This window comes from Cetorhinus maximus, unplaced genomic scaffold, assembly GCF_964194155.1.
Source record: "Cetorhinus maximus unplaced genomic scaffold, sCetMax3.hap1.1 HAP1_SCAFFOLD_1706, whole genome shotgun sequence".
Classification (NCBI taxonomy): Eukaryota; Metazoa; Chordata; class Chondrichthyes; order Lamniformes; family Cetorhinidae; genus Cetorhinus; species Cetorhinus maximus.
Genome location: NW_027597646.1, coordinates 58,522 through 70,711, shown reverse-complemented (window position 1 = coordinate 70,711; position 12,190 = coordinate 58,522). Strand labels below are relative to the sequence as shown.

The following is a 12,190-nucleotide window of genomic DNA, read 5'->3' as shown; positions in this document are numbered from 1 at the left end:
TGTGGGTGACCCTGTGCCTGGGGGTGGGGATGGGGGTGAGGGTGGGTGTGGGTGAGGGTGAGTGTGGGTGAGGGTGAGGGTGGGTGTGGGTGACCCTGTGCCTGTGTGGGTGACCCTGTGCCTGTGGGTGGGGATGGGGGTGGGTGTGGGTGAGGGTGGGTGTGGGTGACCCTGTGCCTGGGGGTGGGGATGGGGGTGTGGGTGAGGGTGGGTGGATGGGGGTGAGGGTGGGGGTGGGTGTGTGGGTCTGGGTGAGGGTGACCCTGTGCCTGGGGGTGGGGATGGGGTTGTGGGTGAGGGTGGGTGTGGGTGAGGGTGGGGGTGTGGGTGAGGGTGGGTGTGGGTGAGGGTGGGAGTGTGGGTGAGGGTGGGTGTGGGTGTGGGTGACCCTGTGCCTGGGGGTGGGGATGGGGATGGGGGTGTGGGTGAGGGTGAGGGTGGGTTACCCTGTGCCTGGGGGTGGGGATGGGGGTGTGGGTGAGGGTGGGTGTGGGTGTGGGTGGGTGTGGGTGACCCTGTGCCTGTGGGGGTGTGGGTGAGGGTGGGTTACCCTGTGCCTGGGGGTGGGGATGGGGGTGTGGGTGAGGGTGGGTGGATGGGGGTGAGGGTGGGTGAGGGTGTGTGTGTGGGTCTGGGTGAGGGTGACCCTGTGCCTGTGGGGGTGTGGGTGTGGGTGGGTGTGGGTGAGGGTGGGTGTGTGTGAGGGTGGGTGACCCTGTGCCTGGGGGTGAGGGTGGGTGTGGGTGAGGGTGGGTGGATGGGGGTGAGGGTGAGGGTGGGGGTGGGTGTGTGGGTCTGGGTGAGGGTGACCCTGTGCCTGTGAGTGGGGATGGGGGTGTGGGTGTGGGTGAATGTGGGTGAGGGTGAGGGTGGGTGAGGGTGAGTGTGGGTGTGTGGGTCTGGGTGAGGGTGAGGGTGGGTGAGGGTGAGTGTGGGTGAGTGTGTGGGTGAGGGTGACCCTGTGCCTGGGGGTGGGTGTGGGTGAGGGTGAGTGTGGGTGAGGGTCTGGGTGAGGGTGACCCTGTGCCTGGGGGTGGGGATGGGGGTGTGGGTGAGGGTGGGTGGATGGGGGTGAGGGTGGGTGAGGGTGAGTGTGGGTGAGTGTGTGGGTGAGGGTGACCCTGTGCCTGGGGGTGGGTGTGGGTGAGGGTGAGTGTGGGTGAGGGTCTGGGTGAGGGTGACCCTGTGCCTGGGGGTGGGGATGGGGGTGGGGGTGGGTGAGGGTGGGGATGGGGTGGGTGAGGGTGGGTGGATGGGGGTGAGGGTGGGGGTGGGTGTGTGGGTCTGGGTGAGGGTGAGGGTGGGTGTGGGTGAGGGTGTGGGTGAGGGTGACCCTGTGCCTGGGGGTGGGTGTGGGTGAGGGTGAGTGTGGGTGAGGGTCTGGGTGAGGGTGACCCTGTGCCTGGGGGTGTGGGTGAGGGTGGGTGTGGGTGAGGGTGACCCTGTGCCTGGGGGTGGGTGAGGGTGAGTGTGGGTGTGGGTGAGGGTGACCCTGTGCCTGGGGGTGGGTGTGGGTGTGGGTGAGGGTGACCCTGTGCCTGGGGGTGGGTGTGGGTGAGGGTGGGTGTGGGTGTGGGTGAGGGTGACCCTGTGCCTGGGGGTGGGTGTGGGGGTGGGGGTGGGTGAGGGTGGGTGGATGGGGGTGAGGGTGGGGCTGGGTGTGTGGGTCTGGGTGAGAGTGAGGGTGGGTGTGGGTGAGGGTGTGGGTGAGGGTGACCCTGTGCCTGGGGGTGGGTGAGGGTGGGTGTGGGTGTGGGTGAGGGTGACCCTGTGCCTGGGGGTGGGTGTGGGTGTGGGTGAGGGTGACCCTGTGCCTGGGGGTGTGGGTGAGGGTGGGTGTGGGTGTGGGTGAGGGTGACCCTGTGCCTGGGGGTGGGTGTGGGTGAGGGTGAGTGTGGGTGAGGGTCTGGGTGAGGGTGACCCTGTGCCTGGGGGTGTGGGTGAGGGTGGGTGTGGGTGTGGGTGAGGGTGACCCTGTGCCTGGGGGTGGGTGTGGGTGTGGGTGAGGGTGACCCTGTGCCTGGGGGTGTGGGTGAGTGTGGGTGAGGGTCTGGGTGAGGGTGACCCTGTGCCTGGGGGTGTGGGTGAGGGTGGGTGTGGGTGAGGGTGACCCTGTGCCTGGGGGTGTGGGTGTGGGTGACGCCGGGTGATTGACAGGGCTGCAGACAGACCCCGGACTGACCGAGCGCCGGCTCCGCTCCTCCAGCCAGACCCAGAGTCCCGCTCCCGCCGGTCCCGGCTCCGTCTCCGTGTCTGACTGTCTGTCTGTCCCTCTCCCCCCGGCTGGTCATGGCCCCGGGACACGGGCTCTTCCCCATCTTGTATCTGGCGCTTTGCAGGGTCGGTGCCGCCCGGCAGGAAATGCAAGGTAAGGGTCTGTGGAGCGGGCTAGAGGCGCGGATCCTGGAGTCTGGGCTGGTGTCTGTCTGGAAAAGTTACAGCGGGGGCGGAAAACCCATTGCCCAGGCTCAGGGAAATCTCTCCATGGCTTAAATGTGAAGTTAAACTATTCCAGGCGTCTGAGGCTGAACAGGAGGGAAGTGTTGGATCGAGGGGATTAAGCCAAACACAAGTTAGGAATAGAGACAGGAAGGAAAATGAAACGAGGGGAATTGGATGAGTAATTTTCAACTCCAGACATGGAGAGTCTCCTCTCCCCTGTCACCTTCTCTCTTTCCCCATTTCAGCATCAGCCTGGACCCCCCCAAACCTCAGATACCCCCCAAACCTCAGAAACCCCCCAAACCTCAGAAACCCCCCAAACCTCAGATACCCCACACCTCAGATACCCCCCAAACCTCAGATACCCCACACCTCCAATACCCCACACCTCAGATACCTCCCAAACCTCAGATACCCCACACCTCCAATACCCCACACCTCAGTTACCCCACAAGGGTTACTTGGGTTCCAAGGGTTAATTTACCAGTGATTAGACCGTCTAGAATTGTATTTATCTAGCGCCTTAGACATCAAGGGCGGCCCGTGGAAGGACAGGGATGGGGAAGACAGACAGAGACTATTCCAGTTGGGCTGGAGAGTCTGGAGAGATTGGAGGGGGCATTTCCAGTGTGGTTAGGCAGCGCCTGTACACACCGGAGGTGGCAGTTGTTTGGCACCTCACACGTGTAAATGGCAATTGATGCCCAGCTTTAAAACTAAAGTTCAATTTTACATCTGTAGTTTTTAGATTTTTGTGAACCAAAGGTGCTAACGAATTTGTGGCAGTTGCAGTCAGCCCTTAACTCACTGAACGGCACAACAGGGGCTAGAGAGGCAACATCACCACCTCCTGTTCCTGGGGCCCAAATTCCTCATCCAGGGACCTGAAACCCTGGCTGGTTCATGGCCTGTCAGATAATCCCCCTCCACCAGCCATTCAATCTCGATTCGATTTTATTCATTCACAGGGATGTGGGCGTCGCTGGCTGGGCCCAGCATTTATTGCCCATCCCTAGTTGCCCCTTGAGAAGGTGGTGGGTGAGCTGCCTTCTTGAGCCGCTGCAGTCCATGTGGTGTAGGTACACCCACCGTGCTGTTAGGGATGGAGTTCCAGGATTTTGACCCAGTAACAGTGAAGGAACGGCCGATATATTTCCAAGTCAGGATGGTGAGTGACTTGGAGGGGAACTTGCAGGTGGTGGTGTTCCCCATGTACCTGCTGCCCTTGTCCTTTTCGGCAGTAGAAGTCGTGGGTTTGGAAGGTGCTGTCGAAGGAGCCTTGGTGAGTTGCTACTGTGCATCTTGTAGATGGTGCACACTCTGCTGCTACTGTGTGGTGGAGGTGGAGGGAGTGAACGTTGAAGGTGATGAATGGGGTACCGATCAAACGGATATAATGAGGTAAGCTCTACAGGCAATATGTGTGCACATCCGCTTTGTGTATTTGTTGGAATCCCATTGCGAACCTCAGCTCTTGTACATCACGTCCTGGTGAATAACCTCAGCTGTTTTCCCCGATAAAGTCAAGAGTGAGGGGTTGGGCACTGGGAGGTGCTGTGTTCACCTCAGTCAGTGCCTGTCCTTTAATTGCTCTTTATCTTGTGTACATTTCTATAATTTTCTGTTCTTGCTTCAGATTTCCAGTACTTGGGTTCTCTCTCTGCCTTTGACCGCTGCTTCTCTTTCTGTCCCAGCAGTGATTGATTTTGGATCGGTGCACAATGTGAAACAGGAGGCCACAATCGTGGAGAAACTGGCCACAGAGATCCTGACAGTGAATGAAGTCTTCATCGTGTCGGTGTTCAGGCTGCCACCCAAACAGGGTGGCACTCTGCTAGGTTTCTACGCCAAAAGAGACAACATGAGATACCTGGAGGTTACTGTGATGGGAAGGATTAACAGAGGTACGAGACAGACACCATGAAAGCACTGGGCAGCTTATTGGAGGCTATCACGCGAAAGGGGCTAGCACCACATTAGGAAGTGGGGAGAGGATGAGACAGTGAAGAGGGGAAAGGGAGGGGAGGAGATAAATAGATCAGAGGAGGAGATGGTGAGGAGAGGGAAGGGAGGGATATGGAAAGGAATAAGAATAGCTGACTAAGGTGTTGATTGTCACTTTTCCACAGTCCTTCTCCGCTACCTGAGGGAAGATAGCAAAACCCAGTCCGTCAACTTACAGAATGCAAACCTCTCGGACGGGAAACCTCATTCCATCATCCTGAGGATCAGCGGCTTCCAGCGAGACATGATCACTGTGGAACTGTACATTGACTGCAGACAGGTGGATTCCAGTGTGGGGCTGCCTGCAATGGCCAACATTCCCCCGGGAGAGGCGGAGATGGTCGATGTGCGCACTGGACACAGGGCATATGCACGGACACAGGTGAGCTCAGCCTACAGGACAAATGGACAGTGACCAGGTACTGTCTGGATCTTCACTCTCACAGCTTCCTATTGGGAGGCAATCTGATATTTCCCATCCCTGTGAACAATCAAATACTCTGACACTCGCAGCAGCTGAAGGAGGGAGAGCGAGGAGATGGTGGGGGTGGTGGAGAGCTGGATGAAGAGATAATGAATGGGGTTGAATTAGTGGAAGAATTGAACACTAGGGAGAGGCGATTGAATCCAAGGGTGCCTTTACCTGCCTCGTATTTGTGAACCTTGAGACACTTAACACATAACTTGGCCTCACTGGTTATATTGCACAATGATTTTAATAAATGCACTAGATCATGACATGGGGATAAAGACTTATCATATAGTAAATGGATAAGTGAACAAATGCAATGGCACAGAAGTAGATTGAGTTCACTGTGTGCTGTTCAGAATTATAGAATGATAAAGCAGAAAAAGAGGCCATTCAGTCCATCATTGCCTGCAACTGCTATCGCCATGTACTGGGCATGTGATGACCGGGATTTTCTGCTCCAGCAGAATCTTGGCACTAAACTGATTGAGCAGCGTTCTTCCCTGCACACCCAACTCTAATTCTGGCTGATTCTCAGGGGGTCAGGCTAACTGAACTCAGTCTCCAAGGAGCTGATTCACTCAATCTCAGGACACTCAACCCAATTATCTATCGTTCATAATGCCAGAACCCTACACCCCATTATCCATCACTCCCACTTTCAGGACCCTAACATCCCGTTGTTCGTCACTTCCAATTTCAGGACCCCACCCCCCATTACCCACCATTCAAAATCTCATGACCTTAGCCCCTCTGTCAATCACTCCCGATTTCATACTCTTAGATCACTGAGGATGACTATGTCAATATCTAGCTGTTGGAGCACATGGGCTACTCTTGCTATTGTCTCTCAGGCTGTTCTGAATTATCCATGAATGACCAGATATTCTTTTTGGTTTTGTGAGTTTTGACCGCTAATGGGTGACCTTGCCGGATGTGATTTTCCAACAGGGCTTGGCATGAGGCAGGCTATTTTTAGGGCACTTTTTCTAGCCCCTTTCCCTAGTGGGGTGAGCAGAGATAATCCTGAAGAGAGCTCATCAGGCACAGCTCCAAACACTGAATCACACCTTCTGCCTTGATTAAGAGCAGGTAATTGTCACCTTTGTGTCAGGTTGTGACAGGAAACTCCCAGATATCACAATCTTCCCTGTTGCAACTGGCTGATTGTTGAATGGCTTGAGGAAATTTGCCATCGGTAGAAGTGCCTGCGCATGATGTCTTTTACAGTTCCACAGCAAGTCCCACACTGTCTTTGCTGGGCATTGCTGGTCCACCCTTAAAGCACTTTGTTGTGGTAGGAGTTGTTGAATGGACTACGAGAGCTTGGAACACCAGGGAGACCAAAGCCCTGTACCAACCCACACCAAATGTATCAAATCCAATGCCTTCAATGGAGATTCACGGTGGTACTGGAAAATGCTTCCATATCTTGTAAGCTATTTACCCCAAAAAGATGACATTGATGGAGGTACACCACCAAATCTAAAGCTCTGTGCAGCCAAGGGCGTGAGTCTAGACAGTTGTGTTGGCTGCCTGGTGCCAGGGTTCAGGACATCTGCTTGGAGTTGGAGAGGAACCTGCAATGGGAGGGGGAGGATCCTGTTGTGGTCCACATGGTCACCAATGGCATAGATGGGACTGGGAAAGAGGTTCTTCATAGGGATTACTAGCAACTAGGGGCTAATTTATAAAACAGGACCTCAAAGGTAATAATCTCTGGATTATTACCTGAGCCACAAGCAAATTGGCCTAAAATAAATAAGATTAGAGAGCTGAATGCCTGGCTCAAAGATTGGTGTGGGAGAAATGGGTTTCAATTCATGGGGCACTGGCACTAGTACTGGGGAAAGTGGGAGCTGTACCAGTGGGGCAGTCTTCACCTGAACCATGCTGGGACCAGTGTTTTGGTGGGTCGTGTAACTAGGGCAGTAGAGAGGGCTTTAAACTAAATAGTGGGTGAAAGGGATCACGCGAGAGGAGATGTAGTAAATCAAAGGGAAACAACGAGGTAATAGAGCAGGGTAGTGACTAGAGTAATGTTAACCAGAGTGTAGCAGGAAGGGACAGAGTACAAACTTAAGAGTACACCAGCAGATAAGGTCAGAGAGTGCAAAAATGCAAAAAGACAGAGTTAAAGGCTCTGTATCTGAATGCACGCAGCATTGGTAACAAAATGGATGAATTGTTAGCACAGATAGAAATAAATATGTATGACTGATTGTTAACAGTATGTTAATGATATTGTTTATATTGTTAAGGTACACAGGAGAAGGGCATTGTTTAAGTACTTTGATGACATATAACTAGGAGACAGCTAGGGCACTGGCTGTGAGAGGAGAAGTATGAGACTGAACAAAGGCAATAAACTCCCTTGATAAAGAAAAGCTCTGTGTCTTGGTTTTGACTTCACCAACCAGCTTGGATTCTGTTAACATTGGTAGCAGAGAATGGTTGTCCTAAGGGTGAAGATTGGAAACTAAGACTTATTTTCAGACAGAAGGTTGTAATTGGAGTTATTCTGGAGAAGAATGGCTGAAACCAAATGTAAAGGATCAGGGTCTGATTTTTCCCCATTGTCCTGTGAAGCTGAACCTGATGACCAATGGAAGAATGAAGTGGGGATGTGGAGACAGGTTATATCCTTACCAAAGAAAACGCAAGATATGGACTTGGCTCTTTCACTTCCCACCAGAAACAGGATCAGGTGCAAAGTATTTTCAGGGCGAGAGGCTCATAAATTGGAGACTGAGGAAGGTTTGGATAAACTCTGAAAACTTATGAACATTTATAGGGGATTTGACCTCTTAAATGCATATGAGGCATAGTCAGACTTTGATGAATGTAGAAGGATGGACAGTTATTCCATAGAAGAATATATTGTGGAATTTAGCAGGTTACATACAAGATTGCAGTCATTCTATTTCCAGATCCCTCATTCAGTGCTTGCTTTCAAATTGTTGGATTGTGCGAAAGTATCGAACATGGAGAGGCTCCTGGTCTTGGCTGGAGTTAGTTTCTCAGAGAGACATACGCTGCTGGAACAGATGTATGAAACTTTAAAACAAATCTGGGGGAAACATTCATTTCCAGCCACACTCATGGCACCAATGGGACATTCAGTGGAAATACAGAAGATGGAGGATTCAATGTGGGCAGCATTGTGGGAGTGTTTAGATATGGGGCACAAGCATCAATATGAAAGAAGAACCACAAACAAAAGAAATGAGGATAGAGACGCTTTTGGTAGCTCTAACAGACGACAGGAATTGGGTAACTATGGCAGGAGAGTGAACTCAAGAAGAAACAAGGAATGGTCAATGGGTGTCTCAGGTGTCATGTGAAATAATGAATTGTCCGAAACGGAATAACAGAGTTTTTGAAATGACACATGACGAGGGAGGTTCAGAAAGGGAAGATGACGATACTGATCAGTCATTGATTTGATTGAATTGGTCACCAGAGGCTTTAGTCCAGTAATGGGAGTTCTAGTTGCAGACTCATTCAGTTGTGCTGTGTGAGACAGTGGGTGCCTGTCCACAGTATGTGGAATGGATTTGTTAAAGCATTACCTGGATTCTCTAAATAGTAAAGACCGAAATATGGTAAAGGAATATGGAAGTTCCACTTACTTCAGGTTCTGGGATGATAGCATGGTAAAGTCACTAAAGAGAGTGGTGATTCTGTGTAAAATAACTGGAGTAAACCATTTTATCATTATAAATGTAGTATCCAGTGAAATACCTTTACTGTTGAGTAAACCGTCTATAAAAAAGACTCAAATGAAATTAGATATGGAACACAATAAGGCAATTGTGTTTGGGAAATCTGTAGATTTACAGTTTACACAATCGGGATATTATTGTATCCCCTTAAGAAGACTTAACGTTTCTAATCACCATGTTAAAGAAGGGTTGATGACATTAGGGGCTAGGAGTTTAAAGGAAAAAGGCAAATGGTTTTAAAACTACATGGTCAGTTTCCCCATCCATCTTGTCATAGGTTAAAAATCCTGCGGGAGGATACAGGAGCAATGGATAATGAATATACTAAACTTATAGAGGAGATCAGTCAGAAATGCAACATATGTACAAGAAATAGGAGGACACTGTCACAGCAGTAGAAACTCTCCCATTAGCAAGAGACTTGAAGGTGTGGGATAAGGTCCCCAGCATCACAGATGCCAGTCTTCAGCCAATTCGATTCACTCCATGTGATACCTAGAAATGGCTGAAGGCACAGGATACTGCAAAGGCTACGGACCCTGGCAGTAGTCCGGCAATAGTACTGAAGACTTGTGCTCCAGAACTTGCCGCACCCCTAGCCAAGCTGTTCCAGTACAGCTACAACACTGGCATCTACCCGGCTATGTGGAAAATTGCCCAGGTATGTCCTGTACACAAAAAGCAGGACAAATCCAACCCGGCCAATTACCACCCCATCAGTCTACTCTCCATCATCAGTAAAGTAATGGAAGGGGTCATTAACAGTGCTATCAGGCAGCATTTGCTTAGCAATAACCTGCTCACTGACGCCCAGTTTGGGTTCTGCCAGGGCCACTCAGCTCCTGACCTCATTACAGCCTTGGTTCAAACATGGACAAAGAGCTGAACTCCCGAGGTGAGTTGAGAGTGACTGCCCTTGACATCAAGGCCGCATTTAACTGAGTGTGGCATCAAGGAGCCCTAGCAAACCTGGAGTCAATGGGAATTAGGGGGAAAACTCTGTGCTGGTTGGAGTCATACCTAGCACAAAGGAAGATGGTTGTGGTTGTGGTTGTTGGGGGTCAGTCATCTCAGCTCCAGGACATCACTGCAGGAGATCCTCAGGGTAGTGTCCTCAGCCCAACCGTCTTCAGCTGCTTCATCAATGACCTTCCCTCCATCATAAGGTCAGAAGTGGGGATGTTCACTGATGAGTGCACAATGTTCAGCACCATTTGCAACTCCTCAGATACTGAAGCAGCCCATGTCCAAATGCAGCAAGACCTGGACAATATCCAGGCTTAGGCTGACAAATGGCAAGTAACATTCGCGCCACACAAGTGCCAGGCAATGACCACCTCCAACAAGAATCTAACCATCACCCCTTGACATTCAACGGCATTAACATCACTGAATCCCCCACTGTCAACATCCTGAGGGGTTACCATTGACCAGAAACTGAACTGGACTAGCCATATAAAATACTGTGGCTGCAAGAGCAGGTCAGAGGCTAGTTTTGAAATTTTGGAACAGAGTACTGTGATGAGACATGCTACAGTTGAAGAGGTTCTGAGAGCAAATGAAACATGAAAGAAATTAAATTTAGAGAAATGCACACTCAAGTTTCCAGCCTTGGGTGATCCAGAAGATGTGAGGTTAGTCCTTTTTAGCGATGCTTTACGTGTCAATCTTCCAGATGGATATTCTAGTACGGCAGGGTTTATCACTTTCTTGGTGGGAAAGAATAATAAATGTTGTCCAGTGGCCTGGGAAGCAAAGAAAATAAAAAGGGTAGTAAAAAGCACCTTAGCTGCAGAAACATCGACATTAGTAGAAGCAAGAGGTATGGAGGTGTACTTATCTAAAACACTGAAGAAAAGCCTATACAAGGGGCGATCTGAGAAACGTTTGCTCCTAGAATGTTATGTGGATAACCGCTCTCTTTAGGGTGATATTCATTCGGCCAGGGGTATCACAGAAAAAAGACCAAAGATTGACCTCGGTAGCATTAAGGAAATGTTGGAAAGACAAGAGATTTCCAGAATAAAGTGGGTGGATGTCATTCACCAGTTGTCAGACTGTTTTATGAAGAGAGGTGCTTGCTCCAAGAAATGATTAGTTGTATGGAAGAGGGATGCCCCTCTTGTGTTGTAACGAAGAGATAGAAAACCAATATTTTCTTTGATTGGTAAAGAGGAAAACAAGTTTTTGTATAAAGGAGGAATATGGGATATATTAATGGCCGAGACATATAATGTGAGACATAGAAGATGGAAAAATACATATAATTTTGTTCCTTTTTGATTAGTTTGAAAGATTGTTCAATGTGAAAGGAAATAGGGCTGTCTGTCAATGTCTTAATATTACATTGTTAAGGTTTAAATGTAATTCCATAGTTAAACAGGTGATGGGTATTTGTACACCTATAAATAGGGATAGCTGAGGCACTGAGGAGTCGTACTGGTTGACTGGACTAAGTCAATAAACTCTCTCCAGCAAAGAAAGCAGCCATGTCATCGTTTTCACTGGATCCACACTGGTTGGCGAAGTTAACAGGTGATAGATAAAGCAAAGAAAGAGTTTAAGATTGGAATTTAGGCTTTGGGGGCCTTTAAATATATAGGGTTAGACATTAAGTGGAGGAAGTAGATTGGACGAATCAAATTGGTGAAGGTGGCCTGGAAAATTAGTTCAAAGACTTTATTTGGGACAATTTCTTAGAGCAGTACTTTCTAGAGCCAACTAGGAAGCAGGCTATTCTGGATCTGGCAGTGAGCAATGAGACAATATAATCATTAACCTCATGGTAAAGGAGCCTTTAGGCAACAGCGATCATAACATGATATTCTTTCATGTTCAGCTTGAAAGGGGGAAGTGTGGGTCTAAGACTAGGTAATTGTATGGGTATGAAAGCAAATCTAGCTAAAGTGAACTGGGAAACTAGGTTAAAAGGTAGGACAGTGGAGATGTAGTGGCAAATTTTTAAGGAGATATTTAATAACTTTCAGCAAAGAATGACCAAAAAAAACGAGAGAGAAAGAAGAGTATGAGAGAAAGCTGGCCAGTAATGTAGAAACTCTTATTATCTGTGTTTAGGATTAAATAGGAAAAGAATAACTAAAGCTAGCGTTGGTCCTCCAGAGAGAGTGAGAGAGCCTGGGGAGTTGATAATGGAAAACAAGGAAATGCCAGAGGCATTGAACAGGCATTGTGTCTGTCTTCACTGTAGAAAACTTAGAAATCTTCCCAATGATACTTGAAAATCAAGAAGTGAATTGGAGGGAAGAACTTAAAACAATCACCATTACCAGGGAAAAGGTGTCAGGAAAACTATTGGATCTAAAGGCTGACAAGTCCCCAGGACCAGATGGCCTGCATCCTAAGGTCTTAAAATAAATAGCTACAGAGATAGTAGATGCATTGGTTATAATCTTCCAAAACCCCTTAAACTCTGGAAGGGTCCCAGTGGATTGGAAAATAGCTAATGTAACATCTTTACTCAAAGGAGGGTGACAGAAAGCAGGAAATTAGAGGCTAGTTATCCTAACATCTGCCGTAGGGAAGTTGCTAG

At 49.5% G+C, this 12,190-nt stretch overlaps 1 protein-coding gene across 3 annotated transcripts in view; it reads left to right on the top strand.

Annotated features, from left to right (window-relative positions):
* Positions 1–2,152: 2,152 nt before the first annotated feature.
* The window catches only part of thbs3a (thrombospondin 3a), a 58,442-nt gene continuing 48,404 nt past the window's right edge, over positions 2,153–12,190 (top strand). For 2 of the 3 annotated variants that reach the window (XM_078536966.1, XM_078536964.1), the window contains exons 1-3: positions 2,264–2,368; positions 4,137–4,346; positions 4,572–4,828. In XM_078536966.1, the coding sequence (XP_078393092.1) occupies positions 2,290–2,368; positions 4,137–4,346; positions 4,572–4,828 (546 nt within the window). In that variant the 5' untranslated portion in view covers positions 2,264–2,289. Of the gene's footprint in view, positions 2,369–4,136; positions 4,347–4,571; positions 4,829–12,190 lie in introns of all 3 variants that reach the window. The other variant, XM_078536965.1, reaches the window with a different exon arrangement.